The sequence below is a fragment of the Asterias rubens genome, chromosome 3 (genome assembly GCF_902459465.1).
Source record: "Asterias rubens chromosome 3, eAstRub1.3, whole genome shotgun sequence".
Taxonomy (NCBI): domain Eukaryota; kingdom Metazoa; phylum Echinodermata; class Asteroidea; order Forcipulatida; family Asteriidae; genus Asterias; species Asterias rubens.
In genome coordinates, this window is record NC_047064.1 from 17,462,273 (window position 1) to 17,490,241 (window position 27,969).

Sequence of the window (27,969 nt, forward strand, 5' to 3'; positions counted from 1 at the left end):
GGTGGCGCTGTTCATTATTTTCTTTTTTTTTTGACAAGGATACGAGTACCCAGCAGACGAGCGAAGTAAACGAATAATGAAATGTTTATTGACAGACTAGACAACCTGACTAATGTAGTAGTTGCGGCAAATCTCAAAAGTCGAGGAGTGTGTGAGTGTGTTTTGGGTAAACATTATTGTTTATAATATTATTATTAGTAACTAAATTAATGATAGTTGATTGCTTGAATAATATAAAACAGAAACACTCCTGAGGATGAGTAGGGTATAAATTTGTTGTAACACTGGACACCATTGAATTGACAATGACATGATTGAATGAATGAAGTTGAACATCTGTCTTTTCTGTTTCACTTGTTTTTGGGTGCATGACTCCTTCTGCATACACTGTTTATACAGTGCATGTATGGGTATTCGCATGTATGATGTGTGGTGGCACTGACCATGTTTCTTACCATAATTTATAATCGGGGCTACACAACTAAAACAAAAAAAAAGGAACAGTTTCTGTATGGCGCCACCACTTTTTCATTCGATAAGAAATAACAGTATCTAATGTAACTAAGTAATAAGTTAAATAGAGCAAGATTAGCTAGCCATAGGCCCTGTCCCTTTTTAATTTTTTGTAAAAATGAGGGAAAATCAAAAAGTGGTGGGGCCATAATATTATAATCACTGCTGTACTCCTAGAACCATTTCGGTTTCGTCCAGCTATCGGACGAAAACCGAAATAGTTCTAGGACTAGGAGTAATCACTGCCGGTGCCATGTACAGAAATTTATCCCAAAAAAGTACAGCGGGAAAAGTTTCCGTATGGCGCCACCACTTTTTCATTCGAAATAAAATAATATAGTATCTAAGTTACCTGATTAATATATCCCTTTTTGTAAAAATGAGTGAAAAAGTGGTGGCGCCATATGGAAAGTTATCCGTACAGCGATATGTATTGTCCACATGTTAAAGATAAACTGGTACGTAGTTGTGTTGTGAAATGCTACAAAACAAACAATCATGTAAAACGAACCATATTTTTTAGATGAACCAATTGCTAATAATTTATTGGCATTAACACAGCGGTGAATTGGAGTGTACTAGTCCTACTCTAAAATAGTAGCACTGGGCAGTACTCTTCGCCCCCGTTTTTTCCCGGTTTGATTGATTGGCTTCAGATTGTGCCACAGTTTTTTTGTGCTATGTAAATAAGGGTCTTGTGTTTCAAACAGTATGTTTTTTAGTGATCATCATACAGCTTCGCACACCTTGCTGACAAAAAAAATAATTGTGCGTGCTTTGATTGATGAGTGTGTGAAAAAGCACAATCAAGAACTGCATATAATAATAGTAATATGACTATTTTAGTAGGGAGGAATTTCCAAGTTGCCACATCCGACAGTGCTTGCTGACTAATCTTGCATGATGCCAAAGCGTACAAGACAAGATCCTACGGAGGGGAATTCAGTAATACAGAAAGTGCAGAACATTTTAAGAAGTCGAGTTTGCAGGAATGAAATCCCACCAACAGACATCATTGAGGAAAGTCTCAAGGTTCAAAGACAGTAAGTAACCATAAATGAAATGTAAGTTAATTTTTTAGTGTTTTTCTTTATCTAGAGTAGTTGCAATGACGTAACCCTCCTCTCGACGCTACTAGTAACCCTTCGGCTTTCGTTTGGGACGAGGGTTACGTTATCGCACCTATAACTAGAGTAGAGGTCAAAAGAAGGTTGCATTGGCAATGGGGGCAATAAGGCGTTTTTTTGTTTGTAAAATGGCACCTCTATGAAGAAATTTTAAATATCTATTTTGGGCCTTTCGGGCGCCCAGGGCAGTGATCTCATAAGAGGTAATCATAGATTAAGGACCTTACTCTATGATTGAATTAAGTAACTTTAAAATGAAACCTGAAAACCAAACATTTTCTTGAGATTCAAATGCTTAATGGTCTTCTTTTAGTTACAAATCATATTGTTAGATTATTATTTTGTTTCTTACATAATTAATAAGTTATTGAATTTGTATTGTTCTCTCGCCTGTTTGATATTAAAGCCATTGGACACTTTCGATACAGGAAAAGAGAAAAAAAGTTCGCAGATTTACAAATAACTTACATGGTTTACAGAAGGTAGTGGTGAAAGACTTCTCTTTAAATATTATTCCATGAAATGCTGTACTTTTTGAGAAAACGTTAAAACAATATCAATTCTCGATATCGAGAATTACGGATGTATTTTAAACACATGTCATGATACGGCGAAACGTGCGGAAGCAAGGGTGGTTTTCCCGTTATTTTCTCGCTATCCGATGACCGATTGAGCCTAAATTATCACAGGTTTGTTATTTTATGTAGAAGTTGTGATACACGATACTGTTTACCGAAAGTGTCCAATGGCTTTAAATGAAAGCAAAAGTTACACAGGAAGAATACAGTATAAATACAATTAAAAGTTTACATAGCATAGAGTGTAATGAATGCACAGTTTGCAGACAGATAAACGATAGCAAACTAAATCAGAAAAGATTTAAAACACGATACACATAACCAAAAGCTTTTCCACAAAGGAACAGTGAACAGGGTCTTGAACAGATGTAATGAGTGCAAATTGTTATATGGTAAGTTCTTCCACAAAGTTGGTGCAACCTAATAACAAGAAACTATGTTATTTTTTGTTCCAGGCATCTTCTGGACTTGATTTATAGATGCGCCGTTCAGGGTGAAAGCAATTCGGCACTCGTCACTGGACCTCACGGTGGTGGTAAAACAATGGTAATTTATAGAACCTTTATCACGGTGTGGCCATCCTGATTTTACTCCATTCCAACTCCTTGTAACCAAACTGAGGCTGGTTGAAATAAATAGTCTGGTGCCATGTTTGCGCAATGAATGTTAGCATTATGATTTCATTACTGTTATTGGAAACAGGGAACATGGTGACAGCGTGATAATGGTCTATTCAAATGTTTATACATTTCCTGTGGGCTTCTACAAATACTTATTAATCTTTAGAACCAGTTTGTGTGAAGTGGATGCAGCCTAAGTGTGATCACTATGCCAGTGTTGCTTTAATACACTCGTATTTCAACCAGAATCCCTCTTTCCGATGTATCATGCACTTTGGGACATTGTACTTTACTATACTAAATTTACTTTCTCCAAAAGACAGAGTAAAACTTCTCTCAGTGGCCGTTCAAATGCCATAATGGCCGCACCCTTCGGATGGGATGCAAAGCTATTGGTCCCCTGTGTTGTGAAGTGCATGTAAAAGAACCCAGTGTACTTATCAAAAATAGAAGGGTGCTCGCCCCAGGGTGTTCCTAGTTTGATTGGCAGCATATTCCGCCACAGAGCCTTGTAAACCATTACATGGTGCTGTACTTGTAAAGGAACTGGTCTCATACTTTAAAACGTAGCTCCACAATACCAGGAACATACTGAATGTGGAAGCACCTTTAGCCTCACCCACTGAGTGATGGATATCAGCAGCCACTACAGTCATTACTATTATTACTACTATTAATTTTATTTACCAATCCTGTGCTTTGTGTTCAAATTAACTCCTGCCAAATATTTCACAAATTTTCTCTGACTTGCACTGGCTTCCGGTTAGAAGACAGATTCTGTACAAAACCCGTCTTCTGACCTTTAGCTGTATCCATGGCCACGCACCTACATATTTGCAAGAACTTATTCACAAATTTCAGCCTTCTAGAAATCTCCGCTCCCAATCACAATCTCTACTTGCCTGTTCATCGGCTTCAACTAAGTCTTACGTGCATTTTCTTTGTCTTCTACTCTTTGGTACAAACTTCCCCTGCAACATCAAAGATGCACAAACTCTGGATCAATTCAAACACCTTCTCAAAACTCATTTGTTAAACTCTAACTTGTTTTTATTTTTTTCTCTTTTGACTTTCTGCAGCACATTGGGACTCAGTGTGTAATGCCCTTTATAAGAGCGGTTTATTATTATTATTTGTATTATTATTTTACAGCTTGTATCCAGCGTTCTTGAAGAGATTGAATCAGATCGTAATGTCAGAAACAATCTCCTCATCGTCCGTCTCAACGGCCTTCTTCAGACTGACGACAAGATTGCCATTCAGGAAATTACCAGGCAGCTTCGACTCGACAACGTTGTCGGAGACAAAGTCTTTGTGAGTTATTTCTGCTGAGTTGATTCAAAATGACTACTTTATTGTTTTTGTTACATTGAGGAAGGTAGTGGTAACACTTAAAGATTTCCTTAAACATACAAAAACTGCACAAGCTTTCGCAACAACTTCTTCATCAGATGCAACGAAGTAGCCCCTTATCAAGTTTCAATCAACTTTTCTTTCAGGGCTCATTTGCTGAAAATCTTGCATTCCTTTTGGAGGCTCTAAAAACAGGTAAGCCAGCATAGCATTGTGAGATGTTACATAGAACTTGAACAAATAGTTCCCATTTAAAGAAGATTGGCTACACAACAGACCTTTGTCTTTGTACTCTGACGCCATTACTCACCGTAATACATGAAGTTTGTCATGGTCGAGCGGTTTAGAACGTCAAACTCAAGTTCTGGTGGTTAAGCCATCAGCAAGTAGACACTGCTCAGTTGAAACTTTCACAGGTTACTTATATTGCATCTTTCTCGATAGATTGGCCTATAAATAAATAAATAAATACTCCAGTGACAAAAACCAAAGATGACCCTCTTTTTTCACACACCACTCTAAGGTAATCGAGAAGAGGCACAGTCTGTGCTGTTCGTCCTTGAAGAATTTGACCTGTTTGCTCACCATAAGAATCAAACGTTGCTGTATAATCTATTTGACATCTGCCAGTCGGCACAGACTCCCATAGCTGTCATTGGTATCACTCGTAGACTGGTAAGTCGGATTCATATTTGCTTATTTTAAGCATACGTTCCACACACAATGTTTGATTTCATAATATTCTTATTTTTTATCGATTAACCTCTCAAATCATTTTATATCCTCTTTGCCAAAATGAATGATTCCGAAGGACCCGGGACTTGAATTCAAATTCTGCTGATCAGAAACACCAGAGTTTTTTCTCAACAGCTTATCACATCCCTGCTTAAGAGACCACTTATTTCTGTTTATTTTTTCATCACCATATGCACAGACATTGCTTAGCATGTTGATTTTCAGGGTAAATGTCTTGGAAATTAAAAATGTCAGTTTGGTCCATAACGTTTTCTTTGACACACTTTTTTGAGCTAAAAAAGTTATTTAGATATTGTGGCTGTTTGCAGCTGCTCTGTGCATTTGTTAACAAGCCCCCTGTGGCCACTACAGTCTCTGAAGGGTTAAGCACATTTTCAACTCGACATATTTACTTGATAAGTAGTCTACTCGAACCCAACATTCCTAGAAGACTCCCAAACACAATATGTGACAAAAGTAAAGTTCCCCCTCCTTTTTTTCTATGCCATCAGGATGTGGTGGAGCTCTTGGAGAAACGAGTCAAGTCCCGCTTTTCTCATCGTCGCATCCATGTCTTCAATACACTCAACTTCCCAGAGTACAAGGAAGCGTTTCAGAGAATGCTTACCCTTCCGAGTGATCTCAAAGATCCCAAGTTTGTCAAACGTTGGAACAAGGATGTAGAGGTGAGACCCTGAGCTGGTTGATTTTGAATTTTGTTTTGTGACATACACTGTTGAACTTAGACTGTTCAATATTTTCACTGTTTTTTTTCTTTCATAAATACTTTTTCAATTGCAATATCGCCTAACATCACAAGGTTGGATGGCCGCTTCAAGGTGAGGGCAACACTTAACTGATTTGGGCTATCGAAAAAAATAAACTGTCACCAGGGGCATTGCAACATACATGTACATGGGCTGAAATATATCACCCCCTTCACAATCCATTAGGATGTAGGCGTGGGTAGTCATCCACTAGGAGCCTTACTGGTAGAAAAGAATGCACTACCTATCAAACTTTCTTTCATGAAGTTAAACACTTCTTTCATGTTGTTGCCAGGTACTATGTGGCAATGCCACAGTCCATGATGTACTGAAGAAAACCTACCAACTGGACAAAAGCATCTGTGGCCTGCAGTCTCTATTGGTGAGTTTTATAGACCGATCCGACGCGCACCGGGCGCGTAAGTGTGAAGCACAGCGCGGGGCGCTTAAGTGTGTAGCACAGCGCGCCATTGCTGGGGTGTACATGTGCCAAGTTTTGTGCACAAAGACATGAGGAAATCATGTTTCTTTTCACTCTTTATGGAAATTAAATGTTTTCCTCAACGAATAACACAATTTCCTTTACATGACATCATGATATACCAATGTAGATCACTGACCACAAATATTTGCAACAAAATATAAGCCGAATCATCTTGAAAAAGGTGTTTGTCTTAGGCCAGTTAGGGTTCAAAGACGCGGAAACTGCATAAAAGTTGCTAAAATGCATTACATCGGCAAGGTATTTTGTCAGAATTTCAGTATTTTACTTTCTGCTTAATTTTAAAAACTTATCAAGAATGTAGTACGTTGTTAGATCAAGCAGCCATATCAAGGAAATTTCATAGATTTTCGAGGAAGACATTCAATTTCAATAAAAAGTGAAAAAGTAAAGGATTTTAAGCACAAAGACACCCCAGCAGTGGTGCGCAGCGCATGGCACTTGTGCGCCTGGATCGGTCTATAGGAGAAAGGTATTAAAATAATATTGACCGTTGGTATGGATTGGCTAGATGTGGTTTATACATGACACAATTTCAATGAATTTCAATCACTACCATCACCTTTTAAGAATAATGTATGCAAAGATATTGCTTTACACATTATGTTTGATATCATTTTACATTTAGCTCACTGGCCTGTTTGGATATTTAGAACGATGTTCGATGGAAATAGGGTCACGTATCTGGTATAGGAATATTTCTATTATACTACAATTAGCATACTACATGTATGTCTATGTTACGCCATTATACTCTTTCCATTTAGGATATGGTGTAATACAGAAATAGTACAATGTATGCTATTAGAATAGTATAGAAATTGTCATTGAACTAATGGAACTTTCCATGGTTTGTCTCATAGCTGATTCCTGTTTGCAAGGTGACTGAGGATCACCCTGAGATCGAAGCAGTTGACTTTGTGGAATCCAGTAAACATATTGCCACTGACTCAAAGGCAGCAATGTTACACGGTAAGACTACTCTTGAGGCACTTGCCAAACACCTTCCCATCTCCTTCCTGACCCCTGCCCCTTCTTTATTTCCAACCTCTTCTCCTTGCTAGCCTCCCCTTTTTTCCTTCCTTACCCCTCACCGGTCCCTACTCCTTCCTAACCCCCTTCCTTGTTTTCTTTTCCAACCCCTTCTCCTTCGCAGCCCTTCCCCTTCTTTCCCGACCCCTCCCCTTCACCTTCCCAACCACTCCCCCTTCTTATGTTTGAACGAAGGGTACGGAATGAGAGCCTTTTTGGGCATGAGGTGGCAACAGAGTTACAATGTACGCACCAGGGATATACATTGTTACAATACACAAATTACCTGGATCCTGTATTCTGTGGTACTCTGGGGGCTGATATAAGCACTTAAGATGTGAGTTGTTTGTATCACCGTAGGAATTTGTATTATGACATCACAATTTGCCTAACAATTTGCCTAGCAACTAAGATCGACAAATTTAAGATCAATCTGAACTCTTTGAGAAATCGAGACCTGGAACTATTACAAATTGCAAAACACACAGAGCTCTATGACAAAATAAACATCCAGGAGAGGCTGAACAAGTTCAACAAACTTGACACATTAGAATACTGTCCATACATTCGATATACTAATGATGTGACTTAAAGGAACACGTTGCCTTGGATCGGTCAAATTGGTCTTTGAAAAGCGTTTGTTACCGTTTGTTAAAAAATGCATATGGGTAGAAAGATGTTGTAAAAGTAGAATACAATGATCCACACAAACATGCCTCGAAATTGCACGGTTTTCCTTTTACCTCGTCAACTAACACGGTCGGCCATTTATGGGAGTCAAATTTTTGACTCCCATAAATGGCCGACCGTGTTAGTTCGCACAGTAAAAGGAAAACCAAGCAATTTCGAGGCAAACTTGTGTGGATCATTGTATACTACTTTTAAAACATCTTTCCAACCATTTGCATTTTATAAAAAACTGTTACAAACGCTTTTTATAGACCAACTCGTCGGATCCAAGGCAACGTGTTCCTTTAAAGGCAGTGGACACTATTGGTAATTGTCAAAGACCATTCTTCTCACTTGGTGTATCTCAACATATGCATGAAATAACAAACCTGTGAAAATTTGTGCTCAATTGGTCGACGAAATTGCGAGATAATAATGAAAGAAAAAACACCCTTGTCACACGAAGTTGATTTCGAGACCTCAAGTTCTAAACTTGAGGTCTCAAAATCAAATTCGTGGAAAATTACTCGAAAACTAAGTCACTTCAGAGGAAGCCGTTTCTCACAATGTTTTATACTATCCACCTCTCCCCATTACTCGTTACGAAGTGAGGTTTCATGCTGATAATTATTTTGAGTAATTACCAATAGTGTCCACTGCCTTTAAATCTGTTTCCAGGTATCTCTGTCTTACAGTTGTGTTTGGTGATTGCAATGAAGCATCTCACAGACATGTACGATGGAGACGCATTCAACTTTGAAATGCTCCACAATGGTGAGTACAAGCGACTGCCCAAGTCCAACCCCACCCACTTTCTCTTCTCTTGCATGAAATGGTGCTTATAAACTTCTAAGGATCGAAATTGCTAATAGTATTATTTATTTATTGAGATATGAGATTATGTTCCGTTAAAACCTGAGATTTAGCATGTTCTTATTATCAACTGCCATCATCAATGAAGATTTTGGAAGTCCTTATTGAAGAAAGTTTTGGTCTGAATTGTTTTGGAGCACTTATTATCTTATATGTATTTAGACTGCAACCCGGCCTTTTGCTGCGATGGTCTTTTGCTCTAAACAAATCATTCCAGATCAAATCAAATTTGACAGTAACACAGTGATATATTTCGCTTTACAACATTTACAGTTTAGTGTGATGCATGCATGAATAATTGCAGTGGTGTTTTTGTCCCCTCAGAATACCTCAAGTTTATGCAGCGGAAAGCTCATGTTGTCCAAAGCTTTGAGAAACCGGTTGTTTTGAAGGTGAGTTACAATTTCATCGGCTGGTCTTTGAATGTTAAGTTTTAAGCAAACAAACAGGTTAATTTTCATATAGGAATTTCAATGTGTATGTTTTTAATAGTGCAAGTTATTTAAAGGAACACATTGCCTTGGATCGGTCGAGTTGGTCTTTGAAAAGCATTTGTAACAGTTTGTTATAAAATGCATATATGGTTAGAAAGATATTTTAAAAGTAGAATATAATGATCCACACAAGTATCACTCGAAATTGCGTGGTTTTCCTTTTACCTCGTCGACTTACACGGTCGGCCATTTTTGGGAGTCAAATTTTTGACTCCCATAAATGGCCGACCATGTTAGTTCGCAAAGTAAAAAGAAAACCACGCAATTTCGAGGCAAATTTGTGTGGATCATTGTATTCTACTTTTAAATTATCTTTTTATCATATGCATTTTATAACAAACTGTTACAAACGCTTTTCAAAGACCAACTCAACCGATCCAAGGCAACGTGTTCCTTTAAAAAAAAAGTTAAAGAAATTATTAGAGATCACCTACCATTACAAGGCCACTTCAACTGCCACCGGGGGCATGTTGCTACCTACTCCTGGGGCAAACACAGGGTTGTCCCCTTCACAGTCCAAAAGGATGTACATGTACAGGGGTTAGGTATTGGTAGCATCCACTAGGAGCCTGGCTGGTAGAGCAGAGTACACTACCTTCCCAACTTCTTACAAAGCCTATGCTCCCACACTCAGAACCCACACTCCGCTGTGGACAACACCAGAGCTTGGGTCCAGTGAACTAGACCGCTCAGCCACGGCATGCATGCCACAGTGATGCAAAGGTTTTTACCATCCCCAAAATTAACGTGAGGTTATCTGCACTCTTTGATTTTGTAGGCATTTGAGCAGCTGGTAGCCTTGGAGATAGTGAAGCCAGTGGATGGCCATGGATCACGCACACAGAAGGAGTATAGAGCTATGTCATTACTGGTTACATCGGCACAGTTAACAGAAGTGATGAATACATACCCAGGCTGCCCAAGCGAGCTGAAACATTGGGCGTCCAATCCTCTACCTACATGATGCCACTGCCAGCAGGTCTGACACTTTTCACGGAGGCAATGAAAGCGATTTCCTCCATGCCTTTCCTGGTCATTGCCTTGGTGCCCTTGAAATGCTTCAGTAGTAATTTACTATATCATCATAGGTGGCCCTTTACCAAGGAGAAAATGCTTTGGTGCCCTTACCGTTTCAAAAACGCGGCATTAACATGTACAAGCCTGTGCCAGCACAGTGCTTTTTCAGCGATGATTTATCATGGTTAGCATGTCTGACTAGATTGCGACCAACATCCCATTTGCTGACCTGTCTGAATGCCACACAGTGGGCCAGACAATGGAGAGTCTAAGCTGAGGTAATCTCGCAGTGTGACTGCAGATGTATTACAAAACACTGTAATGGGCACAGTTGTGGGCTCAGTGCTAAAATTATTATGGTCTAGCGGATATTTCAAGCCTTTTGTATGAATGTTGTAACAACTTTTTGAAATAAAAATCACAAACGCATTTATTAAAATTTAGTTCTTTTCTTCTTCATTCGCAAATCAATATAATAATATCAGAGTCTCAGACAAGGTGCTTGAAAAAAAGAGAACAAATTTTAAGACAGGTTTTTATGTAGCACCTTACAAGGTGCTGCGGCGCATTTAGCAGCCACTACCAGAAACACATGGCAAACCCTTCTCTGAGTGGCAAGTGTAACTGGGTTCTTTTACATGTATTAGAAAACTCACAATACCTAGGCTTTCAACCCACTCTAAGGATGAAGCAAAATTGGTTTGTGTCTTAAAAACACAAGTGTCTAGACCGGGACTCGAATATCTGCTGCATCAGAGACACTAGTGCTCAAGTCTGGTGCGCTCGTACACAACACTATCGGCCACAACACAATCGGCCACAAATCACGAGGTGAATTTTTTGAACACATCGTTTTATCTTCACAGCCCCCCTCCTTGGTGACCTCCTTCCTGACCTCCTTGGTTAAACTGGTAAAACTGGTAAAGAGAAAAGCCGTTTTGCAAAACCCTAACAGTTGGACGAAAATGTAAAACAAAGCAGAGATCGGACATGTTACATCCACACATAATATGCCTTTGAAACGGGAAAATTACCCTCAAAATACCAAGAAATGATCTTGTACAACAAAAACTAATTTTTTTTGAGTTGGGCTGATTTGCCACGGAAGGGCCAAAATATTGACGCACGTAAATAAACAGACACATCAAAACCTGACGTCTTTACATTTTAAGAACACATTTATTTATTATGGGCGAGAGGATTAATAATGGCCAGTCACATGAATACTTAGCATATCCAACACACTTGTTACCTGTCTAGTCTAGAGTAAACCAACAACACTGTCATAACCAGTATTTAAATTGTATATTCATAAAACACAAAGACTATTCTACCTTTTACATCACTATGTATTTAATGGTATAACTACACATTTTTTTTACTCCCGCTTTTTTATATTCATTTTGCCTTTTTTTAATATTTTTTTTATTTTATAGTTTTATAATTTTGAGGGTTGTGTTTTACTTCTCTATACATTATTAATATGTTTTTTTGTGTGTCTCCCCTGTTCAAGACAACAGTGGTGTGCACGAACATTTTATTGTTGGCAGTATTTACATTGTACACAGCAGAATTGGGTAGCAAACTTATTTGTTGAATCCAAAGACAATACTATACACTTATACATTGATTAAAAAACAAACAAAATAAAAAAATGGAAGAAAAAAAAGACATAACAAATTGATTTACTTTTGTTTTTTTTACAACATACATGTAAATCACGGCTAGCATAATTGTCACTTTTACTGGCTACAGTCTAAAAAACAACTGTACACAAAATATGCACTTTCGTTATACTCATTAACTTATATAACGTCAGCACAACATCAAGATGTTACTTTTAAGACCTAAATAATATTTGAGGTAGTACAGGAATTTCCATTGTCATTTTCCCGTTTGGGATAGTGTCACTGCATCTGTATTAAAAAATAATCAATTCATCTTTGATTCATTCATTTTATTCGAGTATCACACGTAAAATTTTTGCGGATATTTTTTGTTAACTATTAATTTTTATGATGAATGCAGTGAAACTAAACCCACAAGGAAAAAAACAATGTACTTCATAATAATATGCATTATTCATAATATGCATTAATCATATTATGCAAATATTATGTAAATAGCATTTACAAACACACAGACACCACATGTCTGATTTTTGTCACTGATGGGTTTTCCCTATCCCACATCATATCAACACTAGGGGCTGATTTTGCAAAGTGGCAAATTTGATCTAAAAATGCAAGGCCCAATTCCATAAAAGCCTGTAAGCACAAAAACTTGCTAAGCACAGAAAAGTAATTCTTAACAGGAACAGGTTACCAGCCAAAAATACATTACGCTTACATTGTTGCGACTGGTGCCTCACTAAATTTTTGCTTAGCAAAGAAATTTGTTAAGCGGTATTTTCTGCTAAACAGTTTTATGAAATTGGGGCCCAACTCAATCTTAACTGCTAAGCAAAGTGTGATGTCACAATACAAATTACTATGGTAATACTGACAGCTCAACTCAAGATGAATCTTAATGCTTTGTTAAATCAACATGACACGGTACTCAACAAGTACCCAGCAAGTTGGACTACCGATAGTGAGAATCTGTTTAATCCGGTCTAATCAACAATAGACCGAATCCATTTAGTTCTGCCAACTAAAGACAACTTCACAAATCCTTAGTGTGCATCCGCAATGTATCTTGAAATTGGGGATAACTCTAGAATTACATTCAACATAATTGGAGAAAATTTTCCAGTTTGTTCATCACATCATTGACAGATTGGTTTTTACTTATTAGGGAATTTTGTGCAGAATCAGGTTCGAGTTGGCAGGTATGCGTTACCAGTGGCAACTGCCATGCAATGCCGCTCATGTGGGACGGACACATGTGTGCCTCCACCCCCATTCATCAAGCCACTGGTACCAATACATAAAATGCATGATGTACTTTATACAACATGGCAGCAACAATTTAACTTTTGTTTTCGTCTTGACTTGACTTTTTTTTAGCAAGGTTATGATTGGTTGAGAGGCACAGCTTAATACATGTATATAGGTCTACTGTTAGTTAAGAATAAACTGCGAGCATCCCCCCCCCCCCCCACGCTGTGGTTAATCTGAATAGGGAATCGCTAAAGAGTGAGTTTTCGTTTATGTTTTAAGATGAGGTTTCGTACGGTAATTAAACCAGCTTTAGGAATACATAAATACATGTGCGCGTACCACAGCACAAAGTGTCAAGTTGTCCAACTTTCAAGTTAGGATTTGGATGTTGCCTTTCGCAGTCAGAAGTGTTTGTCTATGTTGCTTATAAAAGGGATGATTATAAACCCACAATTCTAAATGAAATTTGAGGTACAAGGACATAAAGTCTTATGCTGATTTGGTGGTTGCAAGCTTGCCTCAAATCGGGTGACATAGCAGCACTGTATTTAGTCGGAGGAATGGTGCATTCACTTGTACCCGACATTATTTGAATCCAACTCGTATCTACATATTTTCTATGATTTTAACAGGGACCATTCTCTGCCTTGATGAAACCTTTGAAAATCAACTTTTCCTCAGAGGCAAGTCCTTTACTTTGGACAAAATCCACATTCACGACCTATTGCCTTTGTGTTCCTTCATCTATTCCAATATGTGCTTTTAAGTTTGTTCCCTGCACCCCCTTTCCAATTTAACCTGTGATTTCAACTCAACAAAAATGGTCCAAAAAGTTAACTTGACACACACAATGAATTTCATGTGAACATACACCACAAAATTTGCAACTTATTTTGCATACTGCATAAGTATAGGAAATCACAAAATCCCTCGGTCTTTTGTACATCAAAACAACAATTCGATACCCCCACATCCCTACCCTAATACCCTTATTGATTAAAAAATTTCCTATAACAATGAAGCCAAGTTCAAAGGCTTCCATCATACTCGACAAATTTCCAATACATAACGCCTTGTATAAGATAAAGTCACCATTTTAAAATACATAAAACAGGGGCCAATTTCATAGAGCTGCTTACGCACAAAAATTGCTTAAGCACGAAAACAGCTCGCTTATTTTACACATGTTACTAGCCAAAATGTCATGCCATTATACATTGCTTGTGACTGGTAATAGCTGTTGTTTACTTAGCATAACACTTGAGTGGAGTCTTGGCCGGTACTCTGATTTTACTAAGCAAGAATTTTTTTGCTTAAGCAAAATTTTGTGCTTAAGCAGCTCTATGAAATTGGGCCCTGGTCTCTGCTGAATTCAAAGGCAGCAATAATTGTACTTAAATAATATATAAATATAGATATTATCTATTTAAATGTGGGTTACTTGTACAGTCGTAATTTACTTTTCTTTCTGTGACATGATTTATTGACTGAATACCAGTGCTTGGCCCTAACATCGTCATCAAATGCTTGACATAATTAATAAGATAAATACGTGCAATGCGTGAAGGTTGCTTGTCACATGCCCCATAACCACTAACCCCCAGGTTAGGAATTTTCCTGGAGGCCATGGAGACCAAAGCCTCTGTTGCCCTGGTCTTGGTGCTACTTGAAAAGTTTCCCTCAGACTCTATGATTTTCCAATGGAAGTGCCCTTTGCAGAATGAAAGTGGCCTTGCCCTCTCCAAGATGAAATTCCAGACCTGACCCCCTCCCAAGTAACCTAGAAATCTACAAAGAAAGAGTGGGTTTTAAAACTACTGTGGAAATGAGGACATTCAGCCTATCAGATTTTTAAGAAAAAAATACCATAAAACTCCTCTAAGATAATTTATCAGAAAAGATAAAATGAAAAAATAAATAAAAACCCAATAATAAAAATTATACTAAAAAATAGCCACTAGTGCCCAAATTCATGGCTCTGCTTAAAGCGGATCTTGCCCTATATTTTGGGCAGTAAGCACAGAATTTCAAAGTTAGCAGAGCCATGAAGTTGGGTCAATGTTGTTTTCTGTGAACTACCAAATGTTTTTATTTTTCATCTTTTTTTCCCCCAGAGATAAAAGCACTTTTGTTGCTAGGGTCTTTAATGATTGAAACTTTTAAACCCACTTTGTCTCAAAGAATACACCTGGCTAAAAAAAAACAAGAAATATTGTTTCCATATTTGGCAGCCTACACAATGCTTCACTATCCTGCATTATCCCGCTGTAATTCAAAAATCCACACGTAACCAGCATGCATTAATATTACAAGCGAAGCATTTAGGGAATCCCCCAACTGAATCCAACAAAATTAATCATTCGGCTTTATAGGTAGATGATGGATTTTGGAGTAATATGCTCCGAAACCCTAGCAGTCCAAAATTTTAGATTTGATCATTCAAAAACAACAAATATCCCCCCCCCCAAAAAAAAAATACAAACAACAGTACATACACGTACATAGATGCACAGAAGTAGCTAGGTTTGCTAAAAGTTAAAAACTAGAAACAAAGTTGTTAATAATAATTATTTGCAAAAAACATACAACACAGAGTGGAATTTACGTGACATAATGGTGGAAAATAAACAGGATAAAGGAAAAAAATATATGTACAATATTTACACTTGGTGCACATAATTCTCACACACACAAACTAAGTGAGGTTGTCCCTTTGTGGACAACGGCCTGTGAATATTTCATCGTCCATTTTAAAAAAAGTTCTTAAAATAAAATTAAAATAAAGTAAAAAAATAAATAAAAATACAAAATAAAACAGGTACTAACTTTTAAAACATTACTTTGATAAATTTCAGGAACTTGTAACCATCATGCCGAAGGGTGATTTTGTCCTTGTAGTCTTCCCCTGAGTATACGAACACATTGACTTGAGACTAACCCCAAAGGTTATTTTTAAAAGATTGTGTTCATATTTTGTTTGCTTTTTGGTGAACAAGAACATGTTATCTTCATTTAATAACCGAGCATTTACATTATCTTTAAACGCACTGGACACCTTTGGTTATCAAAGTTGCAACAGAATAATGAAATAAATACCACCCTTGTTGCACAAACTTTCAGATGCCTAAAAAAGGCTTCAGGCCTAAAGGATTTTAATATTTTAGTGATAAGTTACCTTTTTCTCAAAAACTACGTTACTTCAGGGGGAGCCGTTTCTCACAATGTCTTATACTATCAACAGCTCTGCATTGCTTGTTACCAATTAAATGTTTATGCAAACAATTGTTTTGAGTAATTACCAATAGTGTCCAGTACCTTTAAGGTTCAATCTTATTTTGGGTGCTGTTCATAACCTTTATGTTTTCCGACAAACATAACGGATGCCGGATAAAGAAGTTTTACTGTTGTGCATGGGAAGCTACAAACAGGAACTAATAATAATAAATAATAAAGAAAACTTAAAATAGCGCAGGTATTTCAAAACCAAGGTGCTCATGGCGTTAGAGGAAAATAAAATTAGGACTATGGATTGTGGGAGTATGCTTGTTTGAACAGGTGAGATTTTAAGTTTGTCTTGAATGTAGCTGTGATGGATGGAGAACTAGTATTTTTTGGGTATGTCGGAAAAACGAAAGGGGTTATGTTTATACCAGCCCGGACACTGCACTGTGTAGTATGCAAAGTGTAAGCGCTCACGCTTCAATGCCCCGTACAAGAGGGACAAAGGGTACTGGAATACATGCTCAAATCTCCCTTTTGAATGATTGTGTAATCCCCAATTTCAGACTAGGTCTTTTTGTTGGACACACAAGGATTCTGGGAGATAGTTAGGCTGTCACCATTGTTTATCATTGAACTCGTGGGTGGTTAACATGGTAAAGGCCAAAATTCCAGCATGTTTCCAGCATGAGTGTTGGTTGTTGCTTGGGGACCAATGTTTGGCCGATTCATGGTGAACAGAACAATATGTTATTGAGATAAAGGAAAAGAAACCCTGCTGTATTTTATGAGAATATTTGTTGTCATAAAAAAAATTTTTCCCGGATATTCCAAAAATTTACCCTGCAGGTGTGCATGGACTTATTTGTGAAAAACCTAAGCATTAAAGTGGTTAACCGGGCGGCAACCTGGCATGTGCGAGAGGTAGATACTGCCCCCAGTGTTATGAGAAATGTTGTAATACCTTTTTTATCTGCCCATGGTTGCTCTGCTGTGCATAAAAATGAAGCCGACCATTCCCGCTTCTTTGTCAGAAACAATAAATATTCCAGGGGTGGATTTCACAAAGAGTTAAGACTAGTCTTATCTTGAGTTGGGTCGAGTTACTCGTCCTAACTTACGACTAGCCTTCAGTTTTTGAATAACTCCTAGAACTAATCCTGAGTGAGGACTAGTCCTAACTCCTTGTAAACTTGACCCCAGGGCTCACCGACTAATGTGTATTTATGCGTTTATAAAACAACAACAGTTCTTAAAAGACAAAAGTGCAGGATAGGTCATATTAAAAAAAAATTAACATAAAGACCTAAGTTTTTTGAGACAGAAAATCCTGGCTTCATACTGGTTCCAACCATGTACTGGTGGAGGGTGTCAATGTGACGGGGCAAGTATAAACAAGCCTTTAATGGGATCTATATACATAATATTGTTTTAAAAAAATGCACACATTGCTGAATATCTTGTACACTAGAAACAAAAGAATTCCCCATAAGAGCCGAAAAAGTAAACAAACTGAATACCACCGGGGGTGTAGTTTAGTGGAGACTGTTACCTCAGAGACTAGATTCCTTGGGGGCAGTTGGGGTTAGGGAGATCAGCGGTGCCGTGTAGGAGTTGTAGCGAAGTAGCTGGCCCAGTCTCTCCTCGACGCAGCCTGCCGACAGACGGGCCTCGGAGTCGTGGTCCCAGCATTCCTCGACGGTCTCGTACAGGAGCTGCATACCCTGAAAGGAGGGAAATGAAACGTAGGGGAGATTAGCCGCAACGTCTATTTAGAACTTGTTAAGGACAATTCTTTTTAGAACTGCGTCTATTTAGAACTTGTTAAGGACAATTCTTTTTAGAACTGAGAAGTCTCCCAAATTCTGAAAAATTTACCCGGCAAGTACATGGTCTTCCCGAAAAATGAAATATACATTGATACTTCACCATGCAACAATGCAATGCCTATTTAGTCAGGGCACAATCTTTGATTCCAAACAAATCATATCCTTGGCATAGATTGATTTGGAAACAGTTCCATGACTCCGTTCAATAAAACTCTGTGTGATCCAACGGTCTCTCTTTACCCTTAAATTGTTCAGAATTGCTCGAACAGGGTCTGACAACATGTCTATTCAAAAACAGATTTAAAGATCCCTTTTTACTTGGTCGAGCAATTCAACTTTTTAAGAGGTCGCGATAACATGGTGCACATCACCCTTGTTGCTTAAAACTGGGCCCTTTTCTTTAAAAAAGCATTCCTGTTCAGCACCACTGGCTTACATGTACAAATAAGATTGACAAAATAGGGAGACCACCAACTGAGGGCTGTGGTCTCTGGCTACATGGCAGTTTACGGTTTTATGGCTTCTGATTGGCACCCCGAACAAAGATACTGACAAAATAGGGAGACCGCCAACAAAGGGCTACCTCAGTTGGTAGAGCGCCTGCACGTCAATCTGGAAGCCGTTAGTTTAATTTCTGCTCTAGTTAATTTTTCTTTGTTCAACCGTAACATTTTCCAATTCAGTTTCCCTTGTGGTTTACTTTTTGATGTCATAAAAAATAAAGTAAAAAAGAAATGATAACTCACTGAATGTTTGAGCCAGCTTTCCCGGAAGACTGGCCGTAGTTTCTTGGACACCACGATGTCCTGCATGTCCTCAAGGGTTGGTGCTTGACCAACCTCCTCCTCAAATGGCAGCATGTATTCATCCACAGGACCTAGGGGTAGGGGAAGGGGAAGCAATCAAAGTAGGACAGAGTTGAAGAAAAATGGAAGGCAGATGGATTTTAATTTTTTTTTATTGTAATGAGAGATAGGCTTACTTTTGTATTTGTGTTTATATTTTGTTTGTACAGCGCCATGAGCGTCATGCCAGATGGACACGAGTGCTCAATAAGAGGCCACTATTGTTATTATTATTACATCACAATGCCATGGACAGCCACTTCCAAGTGAGGGCTACACAGTAACTGAAATATGCCATCGACCCAAATCAATTGTCACTAGGAGCATGTTGCCACCTTCTCCTGAAACAGGGCTAGCCCCTTCACACTCCAGAATGCAGAATGTACCATCTTCCCATCTTTTGACGAAGCAATTATGGTCGAGTGCTGGCCTTGCTTAAAGGGCACAAGTGTCATGACCAGGCCAGGGCCCAATTTCATGAAGCTGCTAAGCACAAAAACTTGCTTAACATGAAATTTTTTCATTAAAAAAAAAACCCCAGTCTTACCAACCAAATTTCCACATGATTTTCAGGACAAGCAAACAACACCTAAATACCAGTAACAAGCCATATGTAACAAATGGAAATTTGATCGTCAAATCCTGTTTTTATAAGGAAGAAATGTCATGCTAAGCAAATTCTTGTGCTTGTGCTATGAAATTGGGCCCAGAGCTTAGGGCCATTGAACTAGACCACATGATTTGGTTCATCTCTAAATCCTGTCTAAAAACCTTAATTGGAAACCAGAAACTTGCACATGCTCTAGACAACCTACCTTCCTGAGCAGTGCATCTTGATGCTATCTCCCACAGCACCAAACCGCAGGCATACATATCAATACGCAGGAACGCATCCCTCTGAAATTGAATAGCGCCCTCCAACACCTCCGGGGCCATGTACCGCCTTGTTCCCACCTACACACATTCAATTCCAAACACAAAATTGTTCAGTTTTAAATTTCAAACTTAAAAAAGAGAAACAAGGAAAGCCTCGACTAATTAGTGTTAAAGAAACCATAGGGAAAAAAGAACAGAAAATAATGTGCCATGGTTCTAGTCAATATTCAAGTTACTTTTCTGCAATTTTGACACATGACTAGTAAATTATCTGCAGAGCTTTGATTATTATCACTGATTTTAAAAGCTTACGCTAACTCTACAAGGTAAATTGTGACACTTTTAACAATAAAAATAGTTAAATTTTAGGATATCCTCAACTGAGAACAACCAATACATTATGCACAGTTGTCATGTTCAGCATCAAATCCAGCACATGCACTTCAGTGATGAGAAAGCAAAGTCATGTTGACCTATATTCATGGCTTTTAACCTATGTTCAAGGTTCTTTTATCTTATTTTCATGACTTTTAACCTATTTTCATGGCTTTTATCCGATTTTCACTGCCCACAGAATCAAATGCTTTACAGGGTACCATACATTTAAGCGCAGAATTCCATGGTAAGCAGGGGCACAGTGTTAGCCAGAGGGGTAGGACACCCTGTTTTATCTGTTCTACATGTGAGAACAATGTGGACACCCAGTTTTGAAATTTCCAGCAAATTTTGACATCCTCTTACCAAATCCTGGATAAAACCTTACCCAGACAAAGCTTTACTTCCCAGACGAAAAACAGTGAATGTTTTTAAACGGTGCATCAACTTATTCCCCCCAAAAAGGTAGCAAAAGTGAGAGGCTTAAGCTTGGGATATCCTAACAACAACACAAAACATTATCATCACCTGTCCGTGGGTGTCTCCGGGACTTTTACCAGCTTCAAATTTACAGGCCAAGCCAAAGTCGGCGACGCACGCCGACATGTCACTCTTCAAGAGGACATTTTTACTTTTAAAGTCCCTGTGCGCAACAGCCGGTTTGGCGCTGTACATAGTGTTGGCCGGCAAGTCTTCGTGTAGGTAGGCCAGCCCGTAGGCCATGGAGAGCGAGATCTTGCACAGATCTCCCCACGTGATGAGGTTCCCCTTGAGGAAGTCGCTGAGAGAGCCGTTGGGGTGGTACTCCGTGATCAACCACAGCTCCTGGGCCATGCCCTCCCCGTGCCGCTCCGTCCCGATAAAATACAGAATGTTCTCGTGGCGCAGCTGCGGGATGGAGTAGATCTCCTGCTCCGTGATCCAAGACAGCCGATCTTGCATCGGGAACACCTTCACGGCGACATGCTGGTGGCCCATCTGCGCTTGCCACACAGCCCCGAAGCGCCCTCTAGCTTTGATCTCCAGAAGCTGGATGGGGCGATGACCGAGGACAGGGGACGGAGGGGAGAGGGGGCTAGGTTCGCTGTTTGGTACTGATGTGAGTAGTGAGTATCGATAGCGTCGACACATCCAATACACACTGATGACGATGACTGTGAACGCGGTGATCGGGACCAGTGTGTACAGCACAGTCGTCAGGATGATGTTGTTCTGGTTTTGCTTCTTCGAGACGGCGATATTTTCTTGAACTGAAGAATGAAAAACAAATGTTGTACTTAGAAACCAACAACACACTGTTACCATGGTAAGAAACTGGTTAAAGACTATTTGTACACTGGTTTGTTAAAGTTTTTTTTATAAACATGATAAATGTAAAAAGTGCAGCAAATCACTAATTAACAAGTTATAATTTTTGCATCAGGGATTGAGTTTGGATCAAAACTGAAGTGCTTGCTGATTATTTTGTCGATAGGACTGAAAAATCGGACTGTGCATACAGCGCTCATAAATTTGCACTCATGTCAGGCATGTAGGGGTAAAACCAAATCACAAATATCACTCAATGTTTCATTGGTGGCATACGAAACATAAGACCTGCAGCCAATTTCATGAAATGTTATGAAACTCCGTAAAGCTACTTGCGCAACGTTTATGGGACGAGTTGCTCCATAATTGTTGCGCAAGTGGATTTACGTAGTTTGCGTAAGGTTTTGTGAAATCGGCTGCAGTGCAGAGAAGCAGTCCAGACCATGGATCACTGCCTCAAATTCCCACAACCTACATGTACCCATGCAGCCCAAAAGACCTTGTCAGCTACACTTTCAACGCAAAACACTGCGTGGAAAAAATGAGAAATTAATTCAGAAAAATGTACTATGTGGTAGTAGAATTCATAGTAAGACAAGTTCTGAAAGGTACATAATCTACTCAGCAAGTACATGTAGAGTGTAGAAAACACATTGTGTTACCACAAACCAAGTATAATTGATATCTCACCATGCAATGCCTCAAATCCCATAGACCATTTGATGCTTTAATGATACAAAAAGAAAAAGACTAGAAATAATACTCACTAGGATCTTCAGTTGAAACTGGCCTGGGTCTCGGGTCATGAATGAAGTCCTGATTGCACAGATCGCCTGAGCAGCAGCAAAAGTAGCGGTTGTTTTCGGTGCTGTCTTCCTGGGACACGCACCGCTCCGACTCGATGCAGTCGGTGCTCTGCCAGCAACCCCTCATGATCACCTCGGCCCCATCCGTTGTGTTGTGCCACAGCACGAAGCATTTGTGGGGATCCATCTCATCAAAGTCTGGGTCCTCGGTGTCATACTCTTCGCTGCATGAGCGTATGCTATTGCAGTTGGTGTCATTGCTCAGACACGTTTGAGAGTTATAGTGTAAACAAGACACTGTCGACAGAGCTACATTGACGCTTGCTCCCGAAGCGCATTTGAGTAAGACTGAAGGGATGAGAAACCAATTTTTTTAATTTTTATTATAAATATTTTTCACAGAGCTCAACACACAGTATGAAGTGCTAACACACATTGGTGTATATGGGTAAAACCAAAATGAATATTCTTTAACCCCGATGCAAATTTAACATTAAAAACAAAACGGTCGAACCAATGCAGAAATAGTGTGCACTGTGCACTTGTTTTTTTTAGAAGGGCATTCTTTAGTCTTTAGTACAGTTAGTGTGTGTATGTACCTGCTGCAAGTGCTTGTACTGTACTGTTGCCTGGTTACTCACGTCACATCTGCAGTTGCATCCAAAAGAGACAACTGTTACAGGCAACTTGGAGGACTGACTTCAGTGCATGCTATACGACCACTTCGGTAGCACATGAATCATTTTTCAAACAATGTCTTATGATCCACAAAAAAATAAAATAAGTGAACATTGAAATGTGAATTCCTTTTCTTTATGGAGATTGCCTGGAACTAGTTGCCTGTAACTTGCCTTGTGTGACATGGCCTTAACACATTGGAATCCCTTTACAAAATGTATGGTTGGTTAGGAAAGACTTTTTAATTTTATTGATCGAGAACCAATCTTGTGATGTGCTACAAAAAGATGCATGAATGTGGGTCAGGGGAACACGAATGATGCTCCCCATTGGTCACATTACCTTGATCGTGCCCACCGCTTGTCATTTCTGCTGTCTTGTAAAATATTACAAATAGCCCCTTTATGTCAATTTGGTCAGAAACCTTTTGTGCGACACTCTTGTTTGAGCGGAATTAGTTCAAATATTGCAGCTGTTATGGGCATTTCGGTGCACGCCGCTTGCGGCCGCTATGGTCTAAAGGTTTAAAACGAATTTCAAACAATAAAAAACACTTACTTGAATAAAACAGGCAAAGACCAAGAATTGTCTTGCACATAACACAAGATGTGTAGCTGAATAGGTGTGCCATCTTAGTGAGTCGATTTCCCTTGAAGTCACTCACGGAGAGAAGCAAGCCTGTTCCGTGCTAAGAAACTCGCTAAAACTTAGGGTTGTCAAACGGGACTGTAACTATTTGAACCATCAATGGAGACGGCTTCTTATAAATCAGGATATACAGTCTTTCTAAACATTGTGCCGTGTGCAGGTAGTATATTATTCTTGACCACTGTTGAGCTAACTGCAGTTCTGAAAGAAAAAATTGTACAGTTCAATTGTTAACAGGATAACAACACAAATAAAGTGAGAAAATTACAGTTGAAATTGTCATCACAAGTTGTTGCAAGTGGTGTTCTGTTCAAACCTTGCAGCGCCATCGTTTCCCAGTGACAAGGATCAATTCGACAAGGATCAATTCGTTAGAAACAAATATTGAATGCAGTTTGTTCCTGAAATGCAGCATAATAATGTTTTGAAAGCTGGCTTTTCCTAGACCCAGTAGGGCTTAACTGGGGCTCTATACCAATTTTTTTTTACAATTTTCGTATGAAGATTGTATACAAAGTCAAAACTTTTTGTTTGACCATGGAGGTAGAAATATTCTAACCTCCATGATTTGACATTTGCATCTTCGTACGTACAGTATGTAAAAATTGTTTAAATCAGTCAAGAGCCCCACTTGGTCTAAGCTTGAAACACACAAATGACACAGCAGTACCTTTGCAAAATGTCTGTTTTAGCTTGTTTAATAACATCTATATTACAAGTATAAATCATGTCATTAACATTTTTAAGAATTAATAAATAACATTTACGTAGAATAACTCAATTCCAATTTGGTTAAATTGTTTAGTTTCTTGTTTTTTGTGTTGTTGTTTTTTGTTTGGCCAAGAAGAATCCCCCAAGATGGAGACCCAATTTGTTTTTTTCTAAATTGTATAAATCTATACCAGGGCCAGTAAAATCTAAAACAGGCTAGGCTAGGTGTAGGCCTTGCCATGTATGTAGCACAAAAAGAAACAAAAAACAGACACCATCTCGGCAGAGAAAAAAAAAACATTCCCCATTCAACCAAACCCACTCCACTCCCCACCAATCGATACGACCGAGAGGCGGCTGAAGTCATTTTCCCAAGTCACCAGTTTATGCTCAATAATTATAAGAATGTATTCTACATTATTAAAAACACAACAAAAGGCTTACATATAGTAGATTTCAAAGTGTACTTACACGTTCGCCATTGTCGTTTCACACACTTGGTATCACGGCGGCCATTTTGTAAGAACATGTATTCATTACCGCCACTCATTCATGTGCACGGGCCGACAAACACAGATCGCATTTTTTCACCATAAAACAAAATCTAAATATGTTCCTACGTACCACTAATTTTGCTCTTAAATCCAAATCAATACGAGCAGGGTATTTATAGCATTTATTGCATTTCACTTACTTATCATACACTCCGATAAAAACAGTGTAATTTGAGTTTTGAAAATTCCATCGCGAAATACTACGAAGCACAAACATCCAAAATGGCCGCTGCTTGCTTATGTTTTTAAAAGTGAATACAATACGCTATGGTTTAGTTTCTGCTTACACTTAGGACCGTGTGATTGCGGACTTTTTCGTTTCCTACGATCCGAAAGGTCAACTTCGGCGGCACGCGTGGTTAAAAATGTTGTTTCTCGTCCTAATCTACGAAATAATGTCTATACCGCACAAAAAAGAGAGTTATTGGTAGTTTGAAAACTGAGATTTTCGAAGTAAACTGTGATTGTTGGTGTTCTAGATTTGTTTCGGGTCCAGAGATCTAGGTTACTTAAATTGGTGGTGTAATAAGAATTTCTGACACAAATTTTCTCCATGGCTTGTTCGGGCCAGGGCCTCAAACCCCCAGAGTGTTCTGATGATGAGTCAGACTTAGAGAGGCCCAATTTACATATATAAAGAAAGATTAATAATCCATGAATGAAACACACATTTTTTCTAAGCATCCTTGGTTTACAGATAAAACGTTAAACATTTCTAACTGTGGTGACATAATCCACAAACAATAGCGAAACTGTATCTCAAACTGCTCGAGACTGGGGCTTCAGGGACGGCCAGGCAGAAAAGGAAAAAAAAAAGATTTAGGAAAGCCAGGCATGGATTGCTCTTTTGACTTCTTGCAGCATGTTATTTTAAACTTTAGGCCAAGTTTGCATCTCCAAGGTTGAATTCAAATTTTTGCTGGTTGTCCTTATTCTTTGTACTTTCCCAACCCTTTATAATTAGTATGATCTGACAACAGTCTGTTCTATGATATAATTCAAACCTCTGTCTTATGCGTTTGGTTTATGTAACTTTTTTTCTTGTTTTAATTTTTTAGGCTTTTCCTGTTAAAATGCTGCGACCAACGGCACCCTTGTTGAAAAAAGAAATGATACACAAATATTAAAGGCCCAATAAAAACACATGTTTGCACCCTACTTTTTTTTTTTAAATGGCCACCCAGTTTTTGAAGACAACTGGCAGTTTTAAATTATTTGTTTCTTTTTGTGTGCAAAAAAAAAAGAGAGAAAAAAAGAAGGCAGCCTCTAAAAGAAAGTGTGTGGGGACGCTAAACATATTTTCTTTTGCCTGAATAAGTAGAGGATATTGCTTTACCATAGTAGGTTTTACACAGATTCACCTTGATTCAAGTTAATCGACTAGGAATTCTTTTTTTTTTAGCAGATCATGGCCCAATTTCATAGGGAGCTTATGAGCAGAAAATGTTGCTTTCTCTCTATTTTTCTTCTGGTAAGCATAGTTTTGTGTGGTAAGCATAGTTTTGTGTGCTAAGCTACTTTATTTGGCCCAGGGCCCAATTTCATAGAGCTGCTAAGCACAAAAATTTGCTTAGCATGACATTTTTGTGCCAGGTCTATGAAGTTGGGCCCTGCTGAGCAATGCCAAATGTACGAAAAGTACAAATCCCACAGTTCTCTCTTGGTGTACTACATGTAAACATCGTTTTTCAATATAGTGCTTTTAAAAGCAATAAAAAAAAGGGTAATAGTGAAGGAATTTTGTTTATTGGGGCAAACAACCTATGTGTATAATAAAAGAACCCAGCAAGGTTCACAATCGATGATGTATGTCAGGATTTGACTGGCATCCCCGAACAAAGATGTTGACAAAATAGGGAGACCACAACGGGCTGGATGGCTTAGTCGAGTGTCGACACAATAATCCGAAGGTGGCTATTTCAAATCCCATTCTAGTAAACATTTCTTTGTTCAACCCCAAATTTGAGACATTTAGTACTCTTGTGGCTTATTACTAAAGTATAAAATAGTGATATAAATAATCATACTGTACAATTTTAAATACAAGTACATGTATCAACTTAACAGCAGTCTTTATTGAATGTAAATCTGCAATTTTATACACATTAAAAAAAAACAAAATTTGATACATACGGGTTGATCATTTTGAAAGGGACTCATAAATTAGATTGCTTTATGGAATGGCTGTTCATCATACTTTGGCCTTGTAGAAAGTTTTAGATTTCGAATGATGACGATGTTCAGTGTACACAACCAGGTCAACTTTGCAGTTGAACCCATTTAACTGGGTTAATTGGTTTAACCGGAACGTGTCCAATTTCCATATAAAACTAACTGGTTTAAACTGTGTTCAACTAGGTTAACTATGTTTAATTGTATAAACCAACTGGTTTTGTCCAAACTCCATATTAAACCACCTGGTTTTAACTGTGTTTAACTAGCTTATCAACTGGTTTTAACCGGTTCCAATAAAACCAAATTTAACTGGGTTCAACTGGAATGTTGACCTGGGCAGACAAAACTTCTATGTCATGATCTTTCCAAATCTTACAACTAAACATGTTTAGTAAAGTAATTGAAGTTGGTGCTGACATTTCAGTGTGTACAGATTTTTAATTTTGTTAGTACTTTCTTATGAGATAATTCCTTTCCTAACATCACTTAGGCCGGACAGCCACTTCAAGGTGAGGGTTACACTAAAATACACTGGACACTATTGGTAATTGTCAAAGACCAGTCTTCTCACTTTGTTTATCTCAACATATGCACAAAATAACAAACCTGTGAAAATTTGAGCTCAAGTGGTCGTCGAAGTTGCGATATAATGAAAGAAAAAACAGCCTTGTCACACAAAGTCGTGTGCTTTCATATCTTGATTTCGAGACCTCAAAATCTAATTCTGAGGTCTTGTAATCAAATTCATTATTTTAGTGGAAAATTGATTCTTTCTAAGTAACT

The 27,969-nt window shown here is 38.5% G+C and overlaps 2 protein-coding genes across 3 annotated transcripts; one reads left to right on the plus strand and one right to left on the minus strand.

The window, feature by feature from the left end:
- Window positions 1–86: 86 nt before the first annotated feature.
- LOC117287850 (origin recognition complex subunit 4-like) lies at window positions 87–12,537 on the plus strand. Of its 2 annotated transcripts, none has more exons than XM_033768404.1 (12): window positions 87–151; window positions 1,360–1,556; window positions 2,674–2,764; window positions 3,991–4,152; window positions 4,338–4,386; window positions 4,715–4,866; window positions 5,439–5,612; window positions 5,989–6,075; window positions 7,059–7,167; window positions 8,575–8,670; window positions 9,094–9,161; window positions 10,042–12,537. In XM_033768404.1, exons 2-12 carry the CDS (start codon window positions 1,414–1,416, stop codon window positions 10,225–10,227), a joined length of 1,317 nt encoding a protein of 438 aa, XP_033624295.1. In that variant the 5' UTR covers window positions 87–151; window positions 1,360–1,413; the 3' UTR covers window positions 10,228–12,537. The 2 variants fall into 2 exon arrangements, with proteins under 2 accessions (XP_033624295.1, XP_033624294.1); XM_033768403.1 differs by having other exon boundaries at window positions 105–166.
- A 1,913-nt stretch (window positions 12,538–14,450) lies between these two features.
- Window positions 14,451–25,240, minus strand: LOC117287852 (activin receptor type-2A-like). Its single transcript, XM_033768405.1, has 8 exons — window positions 24,929–25,240; window positions 23,657–23,947; window positions 22,382–22,768; window positions 20,835–21,556; window positions 19,871–20,009; window positions 18,957–19,087; window positions 17,934–18,105; window positions 14,451–14,950 (listed from the first exon to the last, which is right to left on the minus strand). The coding sequence occupies exons 2-7, from the start codon at window positions 23,727–23,729 to the stop codon at window positions 17,935–17,937; spliced, it is 1,623 nt and encodes a 540-aa protein (XP_033624296.1). The 5' UTR covers window positions 23,730–23,947; window positions 24,929–25,240; the 3' UTR covers window positions 14,451–14,950; window position 17,934.
- Window positions 25,241–27,969: the final 2,729 nt, after the last annotated feature.